Source organism: Oxyura jamaicensis, chromosome 3 (genome assembly GCF_011077185.1).
Source record: "Oxyura jamaicensis isolate SHBP4307 breed ruddy duck chromosome 3, BPBGC_Ojam_1.0, whole genome shotgun sequence".
Taxonomy (NCBI): domain Eukaryota; kingdom Metazoa; phylum Chordata; class Aves; order Anseriformes; family Anatidae; genus Oxyura; species Oxyura jamaicensis.
Window position 1 is genome coordinate 92,629,925 of NC_048895.1, and position 25,724 is coordinate 92,655,648.

Here is a 25,724-nt window from a genome sequence, read left to right on the forward strand (position 1 = left end):
CTGATGTTGGAAATGCTGCCTTCCTGGATGAAGGCTATAGGAAAATGTCTACATAGCAAAAAGGTTTTTTTTCCTTCACACAGCGCTTGTTTTGCTCTTAGGTGGTCTCCTAATTCTCTTTTTGGGTCATTGACTAGTATAACTGTGTGTGGAGCTGTGAAGAGGGAAACAGAATATGCCAGAAACTTAGAGATCATGAGTGGTATGGAGAAGGTGTTTTGGGAACAGTTCCTGCTCTGTACAGAGCCAAATGTATGAGTACACTGCACAGACTAACTGCAGAACTCATCACCGCAGTGAATGCAGAAGTTAGAGGTGTTATAAAAGGATCAAAAAAAAAAAAAGACAAAAAAAATCATCTGTGGATCTCACATGGAAAGATGTATACAAGCTTGTAGAAAGCTTCGCAGGCTTTTGCTTGCCTTGTTTTTGAGTTAGTTCCTGAGAACTCCTTCATCACGAGCATGCGGAACAGCAAGCAATGCTCTTCCTGGCCCTGGATGGGCTCGTGTGTGATTGCAGGCCATTTTGAAAGACCTCAATACCACACCAGTGACTCGAATGTCCATGGATGTGCACCTCCCATGATTTTTTTATTTATCTATTTTACTTCTGTTACCTGTGACCAATAAGAAAACAATATTTTAATGTGAAATTCAGGATGTGATTCAGTGATTCAGATTCATGATGGCTGCAGCTGACAAAAGGGTCTTGTTTGGCTACCTGAGCTCGTTGCTCCTCCTCAGCCACCCTACAAATAGCCCAAGTCAATGAAACAGCTGCAGTTTTGTTGTATGGGGTCTTAAGGGATCTGGCTATTTTAGGCTTGCACAGATGGTCCCAGTCCTAATGCACTGCAGCTCCTGCTCTGGGGAACTCTGGGACCGGGTGGCTCCGTAGCAGTTGTACCACCTAATGACCACGCGAGGCTTTGTGGAGGTAACTGAACTCCTGAGCTGGGTTAGCATCACTGTCTCTTTAGCATGGCTCTGTACAGTACATGTACATACATCCTATCCGTGGTGGGATGCTTCCTTACCCTATTGCTCTTGTTATTTCTTCTTGGTATTTTGTGGGCAATCACTGGTGCTAACTGCCACACCACGGAGCAAACTGTTGGCAGTAGCTGGGTCTCGGTGCTAGATTAATGAACCCTCTGTTTCTATTATAGAGGTTTAAAAGAAACAAGGTGCTTTCTCTGACTAAAGCATCTTGGAACAAAGGTGATGCTCCAGTCAAAAAGCACAATGACCAGAAAGCCAGCTTTCATATTGTAAGGGTTTTCTATTGGTAAATACTGTAATAATTTATCAGATTATAGAGGCTGGAAGTGGTATTTATAGCTCTTAAAAGTGTGCTTTGATCTTTTCAATCATCTTATGGATGGTCAACTTTTCTTAGCAAGTTGTATTTCTGTTAATAGTGCTCCTATTCTAACAGCCCTGGAGGTGTTCACCTGGAACTTCTGCTCAAGAAACCTCTGTGTAACATTCTGCGATGTCCCGCCAAAAACATTTGTATGCTATTATTTTAATTGGATATTTCAAAGCTTTTACAAGCTATTCTCTTTTTAAACCTTATTAGAATGCTATTTTTAAAGCTGATATTAAAAAATCTTCTGCATCATTTGTAGAACTGTTGAAAACCCTTTTTTTTTTTTTTTCCTTTTTACCTCCAGATGAGCGGGACAAAGTACAAAAGAAGACCTTCACAAAATGGATAAATCAACATCTCATGAAGGTCAGTTGATATTTCTGTGATGTCTGGATGATTGATTATTGCAGCAGTGATCATGCATTTTACTAAATGTTTGATTTCAGTATGCAGTTGCATTGCATATGGTAAGGAAGTCAAACTAGCAAGATGTAAATCTCAAGGTTTCCGTTTTTGAGGAGTCATGGGGGAGTTCAAATACTGCTGTCTGATAACCCTGGGTGATCTGTTTGAATACTTGCACTTGAAGTTAAAATGGGACAAAGTTTAAGGGACATTATTTCTTTCTATAATGCTTGGCTTTTTTTCTAGCAGTAGACTGTCATGGCTGTAGCAACACAACTAAGGCAAATTTAAAATAAATAAATAAATAAATAAATAAAATTAATTTTTAAGTACTGTGTTGAGGAGAGGGGAGTGACCCGTTGAGAAGAGTAACTCTAGATCAGCCACTGACATCAGTGTGCTGCTCGTGGATTAGAAACAGAGACTTCCTAGAGATTAAAATCACTTTTCAACATCTTTCTTTCGAATACATAGTGAACTTGGTCTCAGGGACAGAGCACACCAGTTTACCAACATGTACAGCTTTTAGTCAACACAGAACTAAAGGCTGTGAGTTCACGTTCGCTGCATGGTCCTTCAGTTCTAAATTTAAGCTGCTGTTTCAGCGCTAACTGTCGAGCCCAGACATTTCTCTGGAGAAACAGATTGTATAATTACTTAACATAACTGGCTTTGATTTCTTCTCAGAGGTTGAATTCACGTAGAAGTCCCATTAAATAAAAATGTATCTGCAAGCTGTCAGAGCTGAGATTTAATTACTGAGTTTAATGTTCAGACACTGTTGGAAAGATTTGCTTGTGTTCATATTTAGAGAAAAATGCAATTTTTAAGGGGGTGACTTAATTATTTCTTTGTTTCTTGTGGCTGTGCTTATAGCTACTTGATAAATACTCAGTGCTGAAGCATACCAGAATTTCTTCAGGGATGTTTAAAATCAACTTTTATGGCTCCTTAAATCTTCAGAAGATGCAGAATTCTAATTTTGCATCTTTTAAACATTCGAAATCAGGGTGCCTCTTGGAAATGGCATGATTTTGTGGGGTAGCAAAGCCCAGACATTAAGTTGCTCCCCATTTTTCTTAGCAATAGAAAGAGAACTTTCTCTTGCAAAGTGCAGTTTCAGTTCTTGTTGCCATGACTGAACCATCAGGATTGGTCCTGACATCAGCCTCCGAGCAGCTGCTCTGCATAACCTCTCTGTGAGAAGGGTGAGTCTGGAGCCTCAGAATGGCACTAAATACTACTCATACCAATAGGTTTTCCTTTACGGGTTTCCTAGACCCGAAGGAATTGTGCTGTGTAGAAACAGCTGCTCCCAGTACCTCATCTATTTAGACACCTCCTTGCCCTGGTCCTGGGATACCCAAGTGATCCCATGCTCTTGTGGAAGTCTGCTTGCTAATGAGAAAAGACAAAGAGGCTGCCAAGCTGCTCTGTCCCCTTCTGGGAGTTCTCTGAATTTTACTCCAGATTTACAGCGTAAGAAATTTATCTGTTGTACAGTACTTCAGGCAAATTAGATTTAAAGAAAAAAAAAACACATGCAGAGGAAGATTGTCATTAGCCTGGCAGTGAAATGCAATCTCCAAATTAACCATCATGCATTTCTCCTTATAATTGAAGATAATTGTGACTGTGTTTGTAGGGGCTACTGATCTTTTTCTATATTATAGATGCCTTTTAAAGATGCAGGTTTAATTTTCTGTGGGATGTGGAAAACCCCATCTGAAGGTTTTTTGGAGACCAATCCGTTAATACCAGTTTAAAACAATGCCTGTTTTAACAGACGAGCAGTGTAACGAAAATTAGGTTTATACACACCATTATTTCACACAATTTTGAAATATGCACAGTCATCGTGTACATACATTTTGCCTCTTGGGAGTAGCTTAGAAAGGATTTAGACTCTAAACCTGTAAGGCAGTCGGGTGAAGAGTTCATACTAAATCCTTCTGACTTGCTTGACAAGGTCAGTGGCATTAAGCCTTCATCTTCAAATAGTTCTTGGTGTGAGTGATGTTAGAGGTAAATATATATTTATATGTATTGCTGGCCTTGATTTTCATCCCAGATTGCTCACTTTGGAATTCAAGTAAAGAATTGTTAACTTACACAACTACAACTTCATAGAATCACAGAATGGTTTGGGTTGGAAGGGACCTTAAAGGTCTATTTCCATGCCCCCTGCCATGGGCAGGGACACCTCCCACCAGACCAGGTTGCTTGAAGCCCCATCAAGCCTGGCCTTGAGCACCTCCAGGGATGGGGCATCCACAGCTTCTCTGGGCAACCTGTGCCAGTGCCTCACCACCCACCCTTAAAGTAAATTGTTTCTTCTTAATATCTAATCTAAATCTACCCTTTTTAAATTTAAAGCCATTACTCCTTGTCCTATCCTCCTTGTCGTATCACTACCCTCCCTGACAGAGTCCCTCCCCAGCTTTCCTGTAGGCCCTCTTTAGGTATTGGAAGGCCGCTATAAGGTTTCCATGGAACCTTCTCTTCTCTAGGCTGAACAACCCCAACTCCCTCAGCCTGTCTTCATAGGAGAGGTGCTCCAGCCCTTCGATCATCCTCTGGACTCATTCTAGTATATCCTTGTCCTTCTTGTGCTGGGGGCCCCAGAGCTGAAGGCAGCACTCCTGGTGGGGTCTCACAAGAGCAGGGTAGAGGGGGAGAATCACCTCCCTCACCCTGCTGGCCACACTTCTTTTGATGCAGCCCAGGATATGGTTGGCTTTCTGGGCTGCAAGCACACATTGATGGCTTATGTTGAGCTTCTCCTCAACCAACACCCCCAGGTCCTTCTCAGGGCTGCTCTCAATTAATTCTCCACCCAGCCTTTATTTGTGCTTGGGATTGCCCCAGCCCAGATGCAGGACCTTGCACTTGGCCTTGTTGAACCTCGTCAGGTTTGCACAGACCCACTTCTCCAGCCTGTCCAGGTCCCTTTGGGTGGCATCCCTTCCCTCCAGTGTGTCAACCGCAACACACAGCTTGGTGTCATCATCAAACTTGCTGAGGGTGCACTCATTCCCACTGTCCATCTCACTGATAAAGATGTTAAACTGCCAAAATGATGGATAGCGGCTTAGCACTTTTTGACAAAAAAAATAATAATTTGACACTGGTTCTTCCATTAACTGGGGATTTATGTAGCAACTCAACTTTATCTGTGGGGAATTCTCAGTCTGAAAGCAGTTGAAGATACAGTTGCCAATTTTCTGTTCTTAACAGCATTATTTCTAGGACCTTGAGTTGCATGGAAGTTAAATTAATCCTTCAGATGCCCTCTCTTAAGGCACAAGGGCGTATTTAGAAAATACACTATAATGGATGGAATGCAGGGAAAGTAGCACCATAAGTGAATGCACTTTTGGCAGAGTCACTAGAGCTCTCCTGGTCTATACATTACATTGAATTTGGGTCATAGTATTCTGCTTTGTTACCTTGGATTTAATACAAAATACATGCAACTCATACATGCTCACAGATTGCTGATAGCTTGTTGCAGAGGAAAAAAAAAGAGGATTAACCTGTTTCAGTCATCTCTAGATTTATTTCAGCTAGTTGTCTAGATGATCATTACTTTTTTATGGTTAGCAGAGAGAACAGACCCTTCTGTGTGTCTTGGACCACCTTGTCTGTAGGTGTTCTAAGTACCTGAGGGGCAGATGAGTTATGTCCTCGAGGTGCTTTCAGTCCACTGACTGAAAAAGGTTGGTGTGCTTTATCTGTCACTGAACTATGGTTCAACAAGAGATGGGAAGGATAAAACTGGTCACAGAAGTTATGAGAGACTGTGGAAAGCTTGACTACAACATGTGTGTGGACAGAACCCCTGCTACAGATATGGGGATGGATTCCACTTTCCTTTAATCTTTTTTTCCATCCTACGTACATTCTTTACTTTTTATCTCCCCTGCTTCCTTTTCTCTCTCCCGTTTCCTTTTTGTTTTTCTTTTATTTTCTTTTCTGTTTTTCCCCTTTTTCTTTCTCTTGCCTCTTTTTACTTTTTCCCTGCTTGTTTAGTTCTTTCCTTGCCCATTTTAATTAATCTTCTATTCCCTTGCAACCAAATGTCCTTGGGAAAGTACCGGACTTTTACTCCTTTGTAGCAGTGTATTCAAAAGAGTTTTCTTCTAGGTCAACAGCATGATGCTTTTATGGGTTACCATCATTTGTTGGGCGGATGGCATGGAAGCCTACTGTCATTCTTCTGATTAAATTCTGCTTTTAAGGGACTTGCTGAGTAACCACAAACAACGACATGGCTGAGAAATATTTACCCTTCTGCCCTCTGCTGTCCATCTTTAGTTGCACTGGATTCAAAGCACATAAGCGCACACTGAACCTCAGTGTGTGAGATTAATCCCGCGGCAGTTCAGCTGACTAGTTAAGCGTGCATTTGTCTACTTTGCTAAACTAGAACCACAGTCATTGCAGAAATATTTCCTGCAAACAATCTCTAGATACGTAAGCTTAGAGATAAATAAGTAATAGTTATTTAGAAAATTCAGCTGTTCTTTGTATACCACAGTTCATGATCAAATGCACTGCCACCACATTTTTTTTAATGCTATTTTCTTTATAATTTTTGAAATTTTTTCATTGGGATGGTAAGAGTATGGCACTCCTGAAGGCTACTGTTTAATGTCTGATGGTTGGGTTCTGGTTTATATATTATCTTTTACTTCTTGTTGACATACAGACTGGAGAGGTGAGATATTGGCCTTACCTGCTGCTGTGGTATGAGTTTCCAGAAAGAAACTCACATTCCAGTGATTGGTGGCAATGGGGTAGAGATCTCATCTTTTAACTTCTCACAGTGTGCCTCTGCTTCTAGTGTTTCTCTTTGCTGCTGTCAAAATAGTGTGTTAAATTCTAGTACTTGCTATATGAGCACCTGACATAACAAAACCAGCTAAAGTAATGAAAGAAAAAGATTTTCATTCTGGTGTAGCATTCACACTTGGTTAAAGAGTCTGAAGTGAAATCTGATTTCCCTTAAAGCCCAGGAATTTTTCCTTAAATTCCTCTGAATCCCCTGAAGCCCAAGGAAAGAATGAGAAAAGGGTGAAATATAAGTAGGAATGAGATAAAAGAGGGAAAAGAAAAAAATAAGGTGATGATGAAAAATGAGGAAAAGCAGACAAATTTGTTTTTGTCATTCAATTCATTTTTCAAATCAATTTAAAAATATTTTTGTAGCACCACAGCTTAGTCTTGACAGGTTAAACAAGATGTTTTGAAGTACTTAGTTTATCAGAAATTATCACGTACAGAAAATGGGATTAATGGCAAGGTGACCAGGGATTGCTTAGTTCAGTGCTATGATGGGAAATAGAGATATGTAATGGACACCTAATGAAGGGTGGAAAGGGAAAATGATTTTTCTCTTTTCATAGAATCACAGAGTCATTAAGGTTGGAAAAGATCTCCAAGATCACCTGGTCCAACCATCCTCCTACCACCAATATCACCCACTAACCCATGTCCCTAAGTGCCAGGTCCAACCTTTCCTTGAACACCCCCAGGGATGGTGATGCCACCACTTCCCTGAGCAAAAGTGGTTCCCTTTCTTGTTGAAGGAAAGGTTGTAGAACACCTCTTAACCAACTTTCCAGCAGCAGTATGGGACCCTGGGGTGCCTTGAGCAGCTGCCTTGAGAGGGAACCTGTCCTGCCCATGGCACTGCAGGGGGTACCACCACCTGCTGCCCCCAGCAGCACGGGTTGGCTTCGGACCCTCAACCAGTGGGACCTGGGAAGAAATGTGCTGGTGATGAGAGCAGTGGGCAGCATCCCTGCACACTCATTTGTTGCTCCAGAAGCCACTTGTAAAGGTATTATGGGAAAAGAAGGCTTTTAGAAGTTGCTGGACGAAGTGCTTTTAAAACTACTGTTTTAAAGCTCTGTGTTCAAAATTGTGTGCTGTGTTGCAGTGATACATTGATAGTACAGTGTAGAAATAAGTGCTTTCTGTTGTGCAAAGACTAAATGCATAATTGATAATAGAAACCCAGCGTTATTGATTCCTGTGAGTCCTTCAGACAGCTCATGGTTTGCAAATGGCATCTTGCATCAATACTTTCATGAAACGTTCAGGTATGCGTTTAATGGCAGAGGAGCCATTCTGATCCGATGCAGTCATTCCCTTGCTGAAAGCTGGCACTTCACCGACACTAGTGGTTATCGTTAGAGATAGCACTACTCTACGACATCGTCTTCTTAGCCATGCAGTTAATCTGTTATTTAACATTCCCCACCTCTTCTTTTAGAAATGGATGCTTTTCAGCTCTACATTTATATTTGTTTTAAGGCATGAAATCCTTGGTGTTAGTCTAACTGCTCTAACTATGGTGTTTTTTTTTTTTTTTGTTTTGTTTTTTCTTTGTTAATAAAAATAGTAAGAAGATTGCTTGCAGTGCAAGTGCATATACATGAATCTTCTGCATGTTCCTCCTGGTTATTTCTGACAGCTGTTGTAAACTGTAGAGCTCCACTTCAAACACAGCATGCATCTTGCTGAGCTCACTGCCTTAGTCTTTGGGTGTGGCTGAAGTATGAGGATTTCCTCCTTTATTTCAGTTTTTCAGTGTTTGGGAGGACCTATTTGTGTCTAGGTAGACAGACTTTCATTTTTTCTCCGAAAAATGTTTGACCATTTTGTGTTCAGGACTACACTCAAACATCTTGCCTAAGCAGAAGTATTTGTTCCTTTAAGATTTGTTCCTTCACAAAAACAAAACAAAACAAAAGTCAGCTGTTAATGCTGTAAAGAAATACTTGATTTTGTTATTATCCCTGGAAACATGTGCACTTATAATTTACTCATGCCACATCATGTATACACATTTTTCAAAAATCTTCCACTCAGAAGTAAACCCCACAGCATCTGTGATCTGCTTAGTACAATCTATAGGTGTTTGCAAAGCAGATCAGCAAGCAAACTCAGGACTTTTTAGGTGTTTATTAGAAGTTTAGACAAGGAAGGTAGGTAACCAGGGGTTGGTGAGGATGGTGAGGCAGTGACAGAATGTGAAAGTTTTAGAGGCTGATGATAAACCACATCACAGAATCTCTCTGCAAGCAAATAAATAAATCAAGTCAGTAAAAACTGTGCCACAGACTTCAAGTTTATTTGATCCTCTTTAATGCATGCAGACTTCATGACTAATTGGGAGTAGGAAGAGAATAATTGAAAACGGTAAATTAAATATGCATGAAATATAGCTTAAGTGCATTGATATTTTTATGGCATGCAGCACTTTTGGAACAGTTGAGTGTATGTTTTTATTTATTATTTTTTTAATTGTTTTATGTAGGTTCTTATATGAGAAAGGATGAGTGTAAGGAGAATTAAGTCTACTGTGAGGTTACTCTATGGTAGAACGGAAACACTAGAACCAGTATGTTTCCTATAACAGAATAATATATTAATTCATTCTCTTTTTGTGGGTTCATTGTTTGCAATTAGCTCTCAGTACGGATTTTATTCAATATTTAATTATTTATCCTTAGAGATCATAAGAGATAAAATTCTACCATTTGCAATTAAATGTTGGCTTTTTAATTAATTTTTAAATTATGCATGGAATTATATTTTATCTACATACTTTTGATGAGCCCACATTTAATAATCATTTATATACCAATTTAGAAATATTCTGGCTTGATCTTGCCCCCATGGGGCCAGTGTAACTGTGCCATTGGCTCCAGTGGGAGTAGTGTTTGTCCCTGTAGCTGGACTCCAGACAGTAAGCAACCACAAACATTCAGTCATAAACATGCTAAAATATTTTGTTCTGCAACAATATTTTGTATACTTAGTATGCCAGGCTTGATCTGAGGTAATACAGTGTGTGACTGCATGGGGACATCAGAATACGCCTTAGAAAACAAGCTTTTTCTTGTAAAGAAGCATGTATCGTCTGTTAAAGATATTTTTGGTGCTTTGAATGGGGAAATTTAAAGGTAGCAGTAATGCAATGCTTAATATCCTCATCTACTTATGGAAATACAGAATCTGGATTTTAGTCAGAATATTCTTAAGTTAGCCAACCTTATCTCTTACCTGCTTTAGGCAGGTGTGGAGTATGTTGCCTTTGGTCAGAGTTAATGCATCCTTGTAGTTTTAAGCTGTGAAAGCCAGATTTACTGGTTGGGTTCGATACAAGCTGTTAACATTACGATACTTTAAACAATTCATCCATGATGAGGAATGTTTGGTGGCATGTGGCACAAAGCTGGAAGGGAGAGGGCAAACTGGAAGGAGGAAGGTTGAAAAAAAACTGGTTGCATTGTGAAACAGAAGCACATCTCCGGCCAAAGATGAAATGAGACAAAAGGTGGTTGTGGCTGCTGTCGATTCAAGGTGTTGAATTGGAGCAAGGAGGTCAACAATATTTTTTGGTCACCATCTAGCATTCAAAGCACAGGACTTTGTGGCAATCAATCATTTGTCCTCATAACTGACAGAAAAAGCAGGTGTAGAGGTTTAAACTGGTTGCTTGCATGCCTTTTGTAGCCTATGCAAAAAAGAATTATTTCTGTGGCACAACTCAGCTCATCCTCACCTAGGTGTGCCCAGCAGGTCGGGGCTCACTGTGTGCTCTTTGCTGCTGCAGGAATGAGAGTGGCTGCCCCTATCCCTGGCGTGGGCATGTGCGCTAAGTGCCACCCAGAGACAGACTTTCAGCCTGTCAGAGCATACTGGAAATAACACTTGTTTTAGCAGGTTAAGAAAGTTGCTAGCAAAACTGCTGGTTAGTTAGGTCTCGACTGGTGGGGAAGCACTGCTTCAAAATATAAAAGGGGAATGTAACTTAACAGCAAGTGATCGCAAAATCGCAGGCTCACCTTTCAAAGAAAAGAGAGAAGTGAGAAGAAAAAAAACCGACAGTGAGCTTCTAAGCAGCCAAGCTCAGCAAACTCGGGAGACCAATAGGTAGGGTCTCCTGGGGAGGTAATCTAAGAGAGGAAGGAATGCAGGAGGTCTGGCAGTCGCTGAACGTGCTTGTGTTGAAGGCACAAAGGCAGGCTGCAGACGGGCAGCGCAGAGAGGAGGCACAGTATGGAATATATTGCTGCTTGTAAGAGACGCGTCAAATGAAAAGGAGCCATTAAAAAAAAAAAAAAAGGAAGTAAAGGTAATAGGGCTAAAGATTTGTATAAAGATTTGTATAGAAGAGTTAGTAAAGCATGATGGGATACAGTCAAACAAGCAAAGGTCCAGAATGAGTTCTGGTAAGAGAGTGACATAAAAGTCCAGAAGTGAAAGGTTCTGTAATTATGTCAGAATATGAAGAAGAAAGGAGTAATGCAGATGCATTACTGAGGGGAAAAAACAAAATGTGTTATTGAATGGTGTAGAGAAGGCTGCAGTACTCCATCCTCTTTAGGCTGCGTAATACTGACTTGATGAAACACATTTTAATAAGATTTGAATAAAATTAAGGTAAGGAAAGGTCAGTTTAAAGAGTATTTAGAGAAGTTATGTGCTTTCTAGTTGCACAGTTTTATTCACCCAACAGTTAGAAACTAATTGAAGGCATTTTATCATTTTTTTGAAGAATTCACAAAGGACTGGGGACTCCTAGGATTTTGGAGTATAGCAAGCACAATACCTCTCTCCCAAACAGAAGAAAAGAATGGGGAATTACAGACCTCACAGAGTAATTCACTCCTTGGGAAGGCAGTGAAAGAAATTATTGAACTGTCATCTATCCAACCTTGGGCTGGACGTCTGATCTTTGAAAGCAAGCAGACCCAGGGGATGCTGTGTGCACAGTGTATCTGAAGTTTTGGACGTGCTCCCACGTGTAGTCTCACTAGCAGGTTATTATCAGAAAGCTCGAATGAAGGGTTCTGGGATGTAGTCTGCTTGGATATTGTCATCATTAACAGCAGAGACTGCAGCCAAACCTGGCACTAGTGAGAGCCATGGCCTTCGATTGCGGCTGCTGTTACGGCTGCCATCAGGTGCTGCCACAGGGTCCATACAAGTGAGCAAGGACCCGCTGTCCTTTCTGTCAAGAGGTGGGTCTGGACACCCTTTCTGTGCTGCATCCTCAAGTGAGGACTCAAGCTCTGTCACTTCATCCTTGCAGTTTTACGCTGTTTCTGTAAGGCTGTGGCTGCACCTTTCTCTGGCTCAGGCCTGGTGTCATGTTGTCAATAGGAAGCGCAGCCTTCACCCTGCCACGCGCTTCATACAGGGTCCGTCTCCGCTATTGGGCTGAGTTTGCTCATGCCTAGGAAGCTCCAAGAGCAGCAGATTAAGTCCCCGTGCTCTCTGTGGGCCAGTGCAGACAAGGAGACAGCTCATAATCCTGCCTTCTTGTAGACACACGTAGCTCTCCCTTGTGTCTGTGGGCATGCGGTTGTGAAACGCATCTCTGGAGCGTTTACACCAAACTTAATCTGCCCCACTCCACAGAATTGAATAAGATGATCTGTTTAGTCCTTTTTAGCCTCACATTTGTATTATTCTGGGATAGTGACAAGCCTAATATAGACCAACCCTGTTATGAAAATAATTTTCAACTTTGAGTCTTAGAGCTGACCAGTGACAAGTTTTTTATGAAACTTATATTTTCATTAAATAAGTGATTTCAGTCTGCATCAATCCTACAGTTTCAGTGGGAATGCCTGCTCTCAGTGGGCAATGTGAAGATAATGTGAAGGGAGTGTGAAACTTCCGATGTTTGCTTTGTATTCTTCATTACTTGGTATTAATGCATTTGTAAGTAAAGTATTTTTAGGCTTTAAGCAGGTTGTGAGTCACGTTTTAGTTATCACCACTAATATATGCTGAGGCTGCATCTCCTAACAACCAGAAAAGAAAAGATTTTGACAGGGTTTTCTAATGCACTTTTATTTTTATTTTTTATTTTTTATATAAGATTTATACATAGTATTATACACAAAAGCATCTGAATAAGGAGCATGGCATTGAGGAAGAATCATGAAGGGCTACTGAGGTGCAAAACGGGAGGGATGGACATCCTGTGCATTAGTCACAACTGGTACAAGAATTGTTAGTGAGCTGGGCGCATGCGTGGCAGTGCACAGGACCTCCCCTGACTTGCAGGGTGTGACATCTCCTTTGTGCTCGCTGGGAGCTGTTCGTAGGGTGAAGCTTACTTTGGTGAAATCGGTACTAAAACCGGTAATAGGTACTAAACAGGTACTAAGGCTCTGTAACTTAATATTGTTGGACTTTAAATTGTGGCAATAATGGAGTAGATGTCTGGTTTGTGTTAGTAGATAATTTCTGCTGAGCTTGTAAATCTATATAACATAGGCTCCATTCAGATATATTTGCTGATCCCAATATGCAAAGTTAAGTTGCCACCAACCAAGACTGTGGAAGTGTTGTAAGCAGTGGAGGTAGTGCCATGATAAAGATAGTAAGTGCAATGGGATCTGTGGAGGTATTTTTAATGGTCAGACCTTGGCCTCTAGTTCTGACAACACATATTAATTGATGTAGTCCTTTACCTCAGGAAGATCTGAAATGTGAGCTGAAATGGAGACAAGATTTATTTTTTGTGTAATAGGCAGAAACAAGGATTTCGGAAAAAAAAAAAAAAGACTTAAGATTTTTAGTTAAACTTGTTCTGTACTATAATTGAGATATCACACAACTACTGAAATCCAGAAAAGAACTCATAAAAGTGCATTTTTGTGTCCTAGTTCTTGCTTAATACATACATAATATTTTGCACCTGCTTGCATACTTGCTGGATTAGGAGAATTTTGGAATGCATTTCATGAAACCAAATATAGGAACATGATAAATATAGGGATAAGATTTAGCAATGTCCTGAGTTTTTTGTTTTTGTTTTCAATATGAACAATAGTATATTCACCTTAAAGTCATGCTTTTTTAAAATTTATGATGTTACTTTATTAAGAGTTATCCAGAGACATAGGAACCAGTGGGAGTTGGGGGGGCAAGATACAACACAGAATATGCAAAAGCAATGGGTTAATCAGGCAATCTAGATGTCTGGAAGAGATAAGAAGGTAAATGTAAAAAAATTTGACTGATCCAAATTGAGGCACAAGGACAGGGTTTCAGAGGGGTGGAAGACACTGTGTGTTCAAATTACAAAGTACCAATGCTAGTAGTGTGTAGAGTGTTGGCCAGATGAGTAAGTGAAGGATCAGTCCAAGGATGCAGCCAAGGATGAATCTTTTGTTCTAAAATATCTGTTATAAAGATCAGGGATGTTGAACTCGCTTTGTATGGGAGACTTGTTTAAAGATAACTTAGTAAAAGTATTTGAAATTGTAAGGGGGTTTTATGAAATGGGATACCATTAGCTGAGCCTGCTGCTTGGGAAAATTAATATCCAGAACAAAAACATATGGCTAGAAAATACGAGTATGAAATAAAGATTTATTTCCAGTGTAGCTACAAGAGAAATTTTCAGTACAATGGATTATCAGACTGGTGAGCAAAAGAAACAAGTGAAAGGGAGTTTTTGACAACTGGACCTAAACACGGATTGACCAGGCTTTGCTCGCCAGTGAACAGGCGTGCAGATGAGACTGAGCACAAGTTTTCCCTTTGTGCCATCTCACCACCCACTTGCAGTTGGGCCAGGGGGAAGCAAGTCAGCGTCTCCTTGGCTGTGCATGTCCAGCATGAGCGCATTCACACAGAGACGGAGGAACAGCACCATCTGCAGCCAAGTGCTTGTGCTGGCTGCACCCACTGCTGTCCCCCGGGGAAACGCTGTGCTTGAAGGTCACCATTGCAGGGCTAACCAGTGATTAAATTACTCCAGAATTCACGTTCGTTTATTTTGAATAGAATGGGTGCAGCTTAGTATAGGCTTCAGTACAAAATAAAATACCATGACCAGGATATGTATTTGGAGTTTGTTATGTCCCCAGAATCAAAATTTTGGTTAGAAAAAAGGAGATTAAAGAACATAAGAGAGAGACAGGGAGTGGATGTTGTTCTGCACAGAACAGCTTCTGCTCCCTGATCTTTAGGGGTGCCATCGGGTTGGCGATGGACCACAGCTCAGAGCCTGGCTGTGCTGAGCAGGCTGGGGGGGATCTAATTTACCCGAGGTGGAGTGGCCTTGGGGTGTATCAAGCAACACTCGTGTATGTTATGTGGGGCTATCTAAGAAGTCTGCAGAGCAAAATAGGTAGTACTGAAGGCATTGGAGGAAGCAGCCTTCCTTGGCAAATCAGTCACATGGGAAAATATTGACAAATCCGATATTCTGACAATTACACGCTGCATTTTTGCAAGGATCTTGTTGCAACCTGTTCAGAGCTTTTAGGAAGAATGGCATAAATCATGCTTTGTGTGTGTTGGCATGGTAAATCTTTATTTTTGCATAAGAGCAAAATAAAACTCTTTGTATAAGATCTTTCTGTTCTTTATTCATGTCTTACATTTATTTGCCATGCAGTTAGAACTGGCAGTATGCTTCCTTTGTATTCAAAAGGTGAAAAGACTGAAAGATACAAATTTTCAAAACTTACAGAAAACTGTTTTCTCCTTCCTCACGTCTAATGCTTGCCGTACAATTTGTCTTCTAGGAACAATCTTCAATACATTTTTAAGAGACTGAAAAATTAGGGAAGCTCATGAGGATGTCAGGATGTTAGGCAGTGGCCAGAGCAATGTTTCAGTGGTCTGAATGCTGATGACATTTTCTGTGGAATGGTGAAATTGCAGCAGCTTTTAACCGTCCGTGTCTGTTATCTCAGAAAAAGTCTTTTACTGTAGCTGAAAATCTGAAGCCCTTCACAAGATCCAAAATGTACTGAAGTGAATGGGTGTCTTAAATGATCTTTCTACAGGCATTGAGTCAGATTAAAATTTGGCATTTATTGTTAAACCAGCGGTGGCCTTGTGCCAGTTGTCATTTGGATTTATCATTGACCTCAGTGGTAATTAAGGCCTGACCTTTTTTTTTCCACACACACCCACTGCAGCCCTAACTTTTGAGTCCTATCCCATTTTCCTTCTGAGGAGTTGGTAGCGCTTTGTATCTGAGCTGTGCATTTAATTAACTTCACTTCCCCAAGCGAACAAAGTGGTACTTGAAAAGACTTTTCCCAGGCTGTGTAGCCTGAAAGGCCTCTGTTGGCTCTGTAGTATTGCAATTCTTGATGATGCCTGGGGATAATGCTGTTTTTTAATAAAGGCTTGTCAGCAAAACTTCACTTTCTCAAAAACAGGAATCAGATTTGATTTGACTACTGCCAGTTCTGAAAACTGTAAGGAAAGGCCTGGTTTGGCTTGTTGTCTCGATGATCGCTTCAGCTTACCTGTAACATAGATAAGAAAAATCCCAGTATTTTAAGAAAGATACGTGATTACGATCGTCTGCTTTCTTCAGCCTGTACAAACTGGAACGGTTGCAAGTGTGTGAGCACAAAGTCTGCCTTGGCTCCAAGGCCTGCGGCCCCAGGGTCGCGCAGTTGCCTCACTTCCTTGAGGGAGTTCCTGGCCGCCTCTGGCACATGGGAGTAGCTGCTGGCTGTTCCTTCCTTATCTGATCATACGCTCTCTTTGGCCGCTTTTACCTTCTCCTCAGTATTCTGCAACACATTACTTCCTTTCCTTCCTATGCTGTTTCAATTGAGAATGCAATGCCTTGCATTTTAGGCACTGGGCTGAGGCATGCTGTGCCGTAGCACCGATGTCTGTGAGCTGTCTCTGTGCCAGGTGTGCATCCACTGTATACGCAGAAAGGGCCACAACACGATTTTCCAGCCAGATTTTCTTCTGCAGCAGAAAAAGGGGGGAGATTGTTTTGTTTTCACATAATTTTAGCAGGGCATGTTCTCTCCTTCCTTTCAACACCAAGCAGTTTTTGCCTGCAGATAGAGCAGGGACAGACTTTCCCATTTTATCCATACAGGCATACACAACCAGATTTTGTTCAATATCAGCACAACGCAACTAAAAATGTTAAGAAAAAAAATTAAGACGTGTGTAAGTTTCATCCTGCTTTTTTATTTTGTACAATTGTGGTCAGATTCGCTACCTGGCTGTGGCTCCGTGAAGTACTTCAGTGAAAGAGGCTTTAGGTGACTTCACTGCCAAGACCTGTATTCACAGCCTGTAGTGCATCTGATTCATATGGAAGATGGCTTGTTCTCTGCCATGGCCCATGGCAAAACCAGAAGTCACTGTGCAGATTCAGTTCAGATGTGTAGTTATCTAGGGCTGCTGAGATGTGTTAGGGTACTTAGGACAGGTTTGTGAGAGACTAGCATGAAGGACTTCAGCAAATCTTCATCCTTCTGGAGAAGAAGCTTTGGGCCAAGTGCCATAACCCTCAGCACATGAAATGGTCTTAGGCTTATGCCCATGCAGCTGAATCACGTCTTCATTTTCTGTCACTGGAAATGGGAACCAGGCAGACTGAAGGCAGTGGTGTCAGGTTTGTTGTGACACCAGCCTACAGAAAAGGAAATCAATCCTGTGGCTCAGGGCCTTTAACTGCAGAAGGGGAATTGTACACGAGGTTGTAACTGATAACAACTCGATTGCAGGGTCAACCAAATGCGTCAGCTGAACAGTATGATAAAGCTATGCAAGTTATGCGGAGTATTAATTCGCTAGCTTTCGGAGGCAGCAACCATCTTTACGGTCTTCATTTGTAGAGTGCCTAATGTGCTGGGATCTGGGGCAGGATTACAGCTCTGTGTCTGCTACAGTTTTAAAAGCTGTTTTTATTAGTGGCAGTGCAGGTTCCTCAATGCAGAGCTTAAGTTTACTGGGAATGTATGATATGAAAAATATCTCATGATCATATCAAGGGGGGTGGAGCTTTACTTGACACAAATGTTGTAGTATGCATGCCAGAAGAAGAAGATCAGAAGGCGAATCATCTCTGAAACAGTACATTAAATCTTCCCTGTCTCCTTTTGATTGATGAAGCCATTTTGCTTCTCGTTTGTCACATGCCCCATAGCCACTAAATACCTCCCACATTTTCCTTAAAGAATCTCTTGTCATGCCCAAATTATCAAATCTCCCACACTCACATGGGTATATTGCAAAAAGCTGCCGGAGGCAGCATGTAACCTACTTTGCACATAGGCCTTGCAGAGTGTAGGGCTGACAATTCTGCTGCTTTATTGAAAAGCCCCAAGAAGTCTTAATGAAATGTAAGGAGGGTCTGCAAATCCCATGGATCCATCCAGGAACTCCCACCTGAATACATGTGGTATGACACGTTTTGAAGGAGTCTGAATGTGTCAGGAAAAACAGCAGTGAAACGATACTTGGTTTTGTGTGCTTGAAGATCTAAGAATTTATTATATGTGTTGAGGCAAAACCTGCCTGAGTGATGATTGGGAGAGAGGTTTTTTGTTTTTTTTCCTCAAGTGGCAATGTAGGATCTCTTGAGAAGCACAAGGTGTTCCTTCTAGATGTGGCCTCCTGCACTGAGTGAACACCTTTGCTATACATCAGTTGCCTAAATACATCTTTTTTGGTGCACATCTGCTGTTCAGGGCATTGGAACAAATTCTGTATTATGTTATCCTGTGCTAGCATGTCACAGTAGTATGTCCTAATTAATTAATCTTCTCAATAACTGTCAGTCAATGGCAGAACTAAGAAAGAAGTCTAAGGCATATATTGCTATTTTTCCTGTTGTGAAACCTCTGTGGCACTTTCTTCATAAACAGTATGGATTCATCACTGAAACATCTGTGACATCTAGAAAGATGAGTTGGGGAAAATGTTTCTGAAATACTTTGGAAACCTCCAAGTATAAGAAACAAACTGAAGGTAAACAAATGTACATTGTGAGAGACAGGCCAGAGGATAAATCATCTTTAAGGCAAACATTCTACTGCATCTAATGAGAAAACAAAATGGACATATTAGAAACTGTTGAATTTTGTTATCTCACAATTCTGCACGTTACCATTGTCAGGAATTTTGTATTGAAAAGAGCGGAGACATTGACTCGCGTGTTTGCCGTGGTTCTTCAGTAGCGCTGGTCCGGTGTCTTTTAGATGCACATCCCTTTCCTCTGTCCTTAACCTGATGTCCTCCCTTGTCTCTAGTCGCCAGCCTGCACGGTGGCTCTGGTCTGGCTTGGGATTCAGTTCTCCTAAGGGAGCTGGAGAGTGACACGTCCTGGCCAGAGGGGCAGGGAGGAGGGGGACCCTCTCACAGGGTTTCATTGTAGAAACATTGCCTGCTTTTGTGGGAAAGAGTATAGCACAGTTTTCCGTGGTTCTTTGAATAGAAAAATAAAAAGGCACAGTTGTTTTGGGTTAAAAAATGAAGACCCTCGTGCTTTTCATTTTTTCAGCGTTTAGCATAATGAAATCTAGTATTAGGGGTTTTCATGTTATCTTTAAGGCTTTCCTTTTTTTTCTGCCACATATATACTAGGAGAACATTTGTTTCTTTGTTTAGCTTAACAACAGTTCATATTCCCAGAGATTTTTTCGTCTTTTTTTTTTAAATTAATTGCACATTGGATTTTTAATCACAATTGGGATTAAATTACATTGCATATGTGTGAGTGTATAAAGCTATGTATAAGAGTGATGTTATGTATGTACCTTGATTGCATCTGCAGAATCTTTATAAACGGTTTGGAAAATATTATCTGTTGTAATTCCTTATGGAACAGTCTTCTAGATGACTTGTTCTGGCTAGTCTTCAGCACGAACATAAATATACTCTGATACTATTCCCAATTAAGATGATGGTCTTTGTAAAAACAGGTCACATGGTAATTTCATGTTTAGAAGTTGGAGTAAGAAAACCTGAATTAAAAAACATTTATCAAGCTGATCACCAGTATGGAGGCAGTAAGTTGTTCAATAAGATGGATCTAGAAATGCCCCCGAAAGTCAGGTAAACAGAACTATTGTGTAAGGCCGAAGACCTGGACTGATTCCTACTGTCCTCATCATGCACACAGAAATGCTGGCAGTCAGGGGATCGTCTTACAGATCTTGTATTGGAAGCGCTCTTTGTCTCTAGTAGGTGTGAAAACTTCAGAAGAAACTTCTGATGTTGTATTTTATCGTCTGGAAGCTTAGGAAGTTTATGATCTGGTGCCTTAATGGGAATATCAGTGAATCAACATTAAGTTATAGCCAGTAAGCCCTCAACGTCTGCCCTGACTGACAGTAACAAGAATGTCTGCATCTGAGAAGTGAGGCCCTGTGTTTCACTTTTAAAGAGCAGGTGGCTAAATTTTTAACAGTTTCCAATGAGGTTATACTTGAGCTAGCTAAGCTAACGCTAAAAACCAAGAAGTTGGCTTATGGGCAGACATCTTTCAGCTTTGCTGTACCCATCAGAAAAGTGAAAGTTTTTGGCTGTCTCTTTTCTCATTACTTCTGCTCCCTCTCCCATGGTTGGCCTCCCAGGATCTGCTGGTTACCAGCTCTTCTCAACCCATTTCAGTCAAAAGAGGTCAAGTGGCAAAGGCTGGCTGTCTCTTAGGGGTACTGGGGAAGTGGATCCAACGGGTCGGTGACCACGGGCAGAAGAGCATTGCAGAGCCGTCAGGAGTGTTAACCTCTGCAGCTGGTGGGAAGGGCTGTACGTGCCCTTGGCTTCCCCAGATCAACTAAACATCGTATTTCTTTGGAACGATGTATAAGGATGTGTGAGCTGTTGGGAAAACTCACTCAGCACTGAGAAACATGTTAATTGGTGGGCCATATGGCTTGATTAGTAATACGTTTAAAGGCAGAATGTGCATTGACTTCTGGCCTGACAACAGTGAACGTGCGTGCTGAGGCTAATACACGTGCCAAGACAGGATTCTGCTCTGTGCATTTTTTCACAGTTCACTGAGTCTAGCTAGCGTCATCTGTAAGTGATCAAGATTTAGGTCAAAATAGGTGAATATCTGGTATCGTTTAAACTGTCAGATACTGATTTTTGGTTGCTATACGCATTCGTTGCATAGAACTTGACACTGTTTTTCAATAAAATGAAATAAAATGCAATGGCACAGTATGATTGTAGACAAGGGTGTGGATTTTGCCTGTTATTATAAAGAATTTAGATTTGTAAATTTGACATGAAAGTGAAAGTTGAGGTATGTGTATGCGTGAATATTAAAATATAAAAATAGTTTATATGACTGAACTCTTTGGTATAAATGGGGAACTTAAATTTTACTTTTGCATTTATCTGTGCAGGTTCGAAAACATGTGAATGACCTATATGAAGACCTAAGAGATGGACATAACTTAATCTCGCTTCTAGAAGTCCTTTCTGGAGACACCTTGGTAAGCTTTTAAATCAGAATGCAGAAGCTCCAGTTTGTTATATATACATACACTCTGTTAACTCTTAGGATATTGACTGCTGGAAACTTCTTTGATATTTTCCATAACCTGTGACTTGATACCAAAGACACAAGTTATATTTCTGTTGGTAAAATATTGCACCATGAATCCTGTAGGAGAATGCAGTCTGTTTTCTTCATTTATTGTGGTCAGGGAGACTTCCTTTCTTAATAGGGTAATATGCTAGTTTTTCTGCTTTTCCCTTTTCTTTATAATTTTTCTTTTAACAAGTACTGGATGCTTAATATCCCTTCCCGTTAGAGGGAGTAACTTACAAATAGCAAGGGTAAAATGTCCCTGAAATTGTCTAACACACTCCTCAGATGTCATTTCCTTTCTTTGTGAGCATTACTTCCTTTGCTTGGTATTTGTTCTCTTCGTTATGTTCTTCTTTTCATGCTCTTCTTTTCATTTGTGGTCTGTCTTGTGTCTTTGCTGTCCTGTCTCCTGTCTGTTATATTCATTAGCCAAGAGAGCGAGATTTTTTGAAGACCTTACGGTTGGTGAGTTCAACAGAAGCATGCGCATATGAACAGCATGAGGATGTGGAGGATGAGGATAAGGGGGTAGGTGCCGACCCCCATAACTGTACTAACATAGTGTTTGAAGTGTGGTGTCTGCTAATGTAAAAGTCGATTCTTAGTTCAGTGTTCTGCAGTAGTTCCATAGAGAGGACAAAAGAACTCGTGTTGGTAAACCAGGATAAGTATGTTTAAAATGGAGGTATGGTAAGGACATCTTTTTTTTTTTGGCCTTTTTTATGAACAGCTAAAATGCTAAGGTTTAACATATCTATTTGTTTACTTTCACTAAGCTGTACACAACCAAGGTGCAACATTATCAAAATCCTATGGGACTTTTTTTTTTTTTTTTTCAATTAGGGATTTACAGTAGTTCCAGAAATTCCATTAAACCAAGATTTTATACATGCAATCTCTATTGCCAATTTACAGTTAATTCAGAAAAAGCCTTGAAAGCTTTAAAATGATGGCAGAAAATTAGTTTGTCTTAGTTAGAAGCCTCACCCACAATGTATTTGATGTAATATTGGATAATATTTTGAAATGAGGTAAGTTAGAAGTGCAGATCTATTCCTTAGAATTTATCAAATGTAATAGTTACTTTTTTCAAAGCAGGTAGTCAAAGTAGAAGTTACGTGACAACTGTGTGTAGGGCTACCAAGTATATGGATAGTTTGCAGGATTTATCTTTCTGGCAACAGATGTTGAATTACTGTTTCACTGTGTTTCAACTGTCCAGAAGGGAAATATCTACCTATGAAGTATAAAATGCTGAATGCTTGTTAGTCCAACAAGCTATTCCATGCCTTTGTAGAACCTGCGTTGTCAGTGTTTGCTACAGCAGCTTGTTGTCATAGGGCCTAATTATGTTCTTGGCTCCGTGTGTGTCGTGCTGCAGTTGTGATTTCAGTGGAATATGTGTGCTTTTTTCTAGAGGCATAACAACCTCAAAATGCTGCATTTTAGCTATATATTAGGGAAAAAAATATTTCCCCTCTGAGATCCTCAACCTTTATTTTGTGGCGGTTTGGGATTTATTTTACTCTCTCTGTTTTGGAAAACAAAGTTCCAGGTCTGCAGTCCTTCATTGCATCCACGGGAGTTATTCAGTAGCAAGGGCTGCAGGGACTGATCCTGGGCTCTCAGTGTGAAAAAGAAGGAGCTAAATCAAAGGTTCTAAAATGGAAATTAAAGTTTTTTGTGTTTCAGTTTATGCTTCTTATTCAACTCCATTTTCCCATGTTTTGTTCTGGCAAGCGTCTGATACTCCACAGGGGGAAAAAAAGTCAAATGAGGAAGGCTTGGGTTTATCTTTGCATTTCACAGCGATTGTCTGAGGAGATACTCATATTCATGGCTGAGCCCTAGCAATTATAGTTTGCTTCCATTTATTGCTGTAAAAGTTTGTGAAAAATCTGAAATAAGGAAGAAGAACATAAGGATTTGGATATTATGATGATAAAAAATTAACTACTTTCCCATTGTTGATCTATGGCAGCTAAGTAAAGTATTCTTTTTCTGTGTGATTCTTCTTCTTGGTGATTTTACACTAACTGCATGCCGTTTTGCCATGTTTCCATTAACCCACCGCTCATTTCACAGATTCTTGCTCATATGTTTTTGATTTGAGAAGAGTGATAAGTTTTATTCACGCTTTATAATGTTTACCTGAGTCAAGAGTTTAAATTTACACTCTAGGGCTGTATATGTTCTGTCTTTTTGGAGGAAGGTATTATCTTTATTAGATGCCTTTAAATAAATATGTATTGCTGTTACAATGATTATGCAGTCATATCATAAATAAATGGTGTTAAATCATAAAAGTGCATACAGAGATAAGCTTTCCATTACAGTTTACCAGAGCAACATGAATGTCCATGACATTACTTATATTTTACTTTGCTTAATACGTTGTAAGTCTTTTATAATTACATATTGTAGCTTTTGGTTTCTGTAGATTCACGTGGGGCCTTTTTTTAGCTCTCTTGGCCAAAGTAGTACTTTGCAGGGAAACAGCTATCTGCCAGCATGGAGCAAAGTTGCACCTTGGGACACTGATCTCCCTTTCCACCCATTGTACTAAAATTTTCAACTACTGCTTTCAAAAAAAAAAAAAAAAGTCATTAAAGCACACTTTTCCACCAAAGGCATTGGCTATTGGCTTCATTTAAAACTATAGAGCCTAGAACATTTTATGTGGTATTTTTTGAGCCAGACTGTTTGTTCTTTTGTCTGATATGGAAATCTCACAACTATTGTTTTCCAATTTTAGCCCCGAGAAAAAGGTCGGATGCGTTTTCACAGACTCCAGAACGTCCAAATTGCACTTGACTATTTGAAAAAACGCCAGGTAAGGTGAACATTTTAATAAAAGATGTTAATAAAAAATGCATAACCAGTAGCTAATAAATAACAGCAATAATAAAAAAATGGCTTCCTTGGTCATTCATGCACACTGTATAACAGCTGCTGGTATAGGGCTGGCTTGATACTGTGCTTGAGAAAGTAAAGAGGGATGTGTCAGAAGTAACTTTACACCAGCCTTTTCTGAGCAATAACATCAACACGTGGTATAAGATACTAAAGAGGAGAAAATTATGGGGAAGATCCACAGAAATTGCTTTTAATAGATTCAAAATCTTGCAAGCTAATCCAACACCAACTGGTATGTATTATTTTTTTCACTTTTTTTTTTTTTTTTAGTGCAAAATGCAGATTCAGAGAAATTAGAACTCTGTATGGCAGTCACTTGCTTTGATGATATTTCTTTTGGAAAACCCTTTTCAAGCCTTGTTACTGATAAAATCAGAACTCATGCCCTCGAAAGTCAGTAGTTACCTGGGCTGTAGAAGCTTTGGTTTTGATTCCACCTTCAGACCAAATACTTGAAAACTGCACTCCTTTGTGGTTTTCTACTGCAGTGGAATGAGTTTCTTTCTGCTTTTACTTTTCTTGTAGAAATTTAGGATTCTCGCTTTCTCCTTTTGCAAAGGAGAATGCCAATTCAAAAATGTCAAAAACTTTATTGGAAATTAAAACTGCATCTCTGTCTAACCCATCGTTATGAATTGATGCTGGAAATGAGCTGTTTGGTTGATTTTGATTGGTTTGGTTTGTGTTTTTTTTGCCACTTGAAAAGTGTGAAAAAATACAAGGTAGAAAAAACATGAACAGATACATAATTTGTTTTTTATAACAGGTTGCCTTTTTCTGTTGTGAGTGCAGTTACAGACTTTAGGTCATGGGTTGATGTTTGTACACCAAGAACTCAGTCCTGCTTCCCTGAGTTCAAAGGGAACTTAAGTGAACTATTGAACAAAAATGCTACGAAGTAAACAAAAGGGTACTTGAACTGATGATCACAATGGCATTTTTATGCAGCAAGAGCTCTGGATTTGTGCTGCACAGTGCCTTATTTCTGTATGCCAGAGCTGAGGGACGTGTCACAGGACATGTAAAATCAGATCGTCCTATCTTCCTGAGAACAGCAGGTCTCCCTCACGTGGCTGTTGATTGTGATCTGAGAATTTTTGTGCTTTCTTCATCCTTGCAGTTTCATGAAGGTGTAAGCTGTACCCTAGCTTACAAAATAATTGTATGCTGTTGGCGTTCTTGGGTAAAAGTTTCAGCCCCTTCCCCCCCCTTTCTTATAGAGGGGGTCCTATCCTGGAGTGAGGCCTATGAAAGGTTTTGAAGGCAAAGGGACTTTTCCAGAGACTGGGGTTCAGCTCAGGAAGGAAAGGCAGAGTTAAAGAGGTGTGGCACTCTTGTTATTTCTTTCTAAACCATATTTAGGAGGTAACTTGCTCAGGGTGGATGTATAACCTCCAGACACAATGCTTTATTGTAACTTAGGTTAGAAAGAGTCTATATATGGATAATTCTGGAGCCTGACTTAGGGGAGGAGGAAATAAAAAAATACAAAGAAAAAAATAAAGAGGAAACATATTCGACTATCATGTAGAGCTTTGCCAAACACAAACAGCTTTCATATGCAGTGAGAGGAAAACTTTTGGATGTCTTTCTTTTCTTTTTTTGAACTGGGGAATACACTTTCTCTTCTTTCTCTTCTTTCTCTTCTTTCTCTTCTTTCTCTTCT

The 25,724-nt window shown here is 40.2% G+C and overlaps 1 protein-coding gene across 11 annotated transcripts in view; it reads left to right on the forward strand.

The window, feature by feature from the left end:
* DST (dystonin) overlaps positions 1-25,724 on the forward strand; it is a 296,284-nt gene that overhangs the window by 89,564 nt on the left and 180,996 nt on the right. For 7 of the 11 annotated variants that reach the window (XM_035322493.1, XM_035322486.1, XM_035322487.1 and 4 more), the window contains 3 exons: positions 1,679-1,740; positions 20,955-21,044; positions 23,898-23,975. In XM_035322493.1, the coding sequence (XP_035178384.1) occupies positions 1,679-1,740; positions 20,955-21,044; positions 23,898-23,975 (230 nt within the window). Of the gene's footprint in view, positions 1-1,678; positions 1,741-20,954; positions 21,045-21,571; positions 21,671-23,897; positions 23,976-25,724 lie in introns of all 11 variants that reach the window. The other 4 variants (XM_035322484.1, XM_035322491.1, XM_035322490.1 and 1 more) reach the window with 1 other exon arrangement.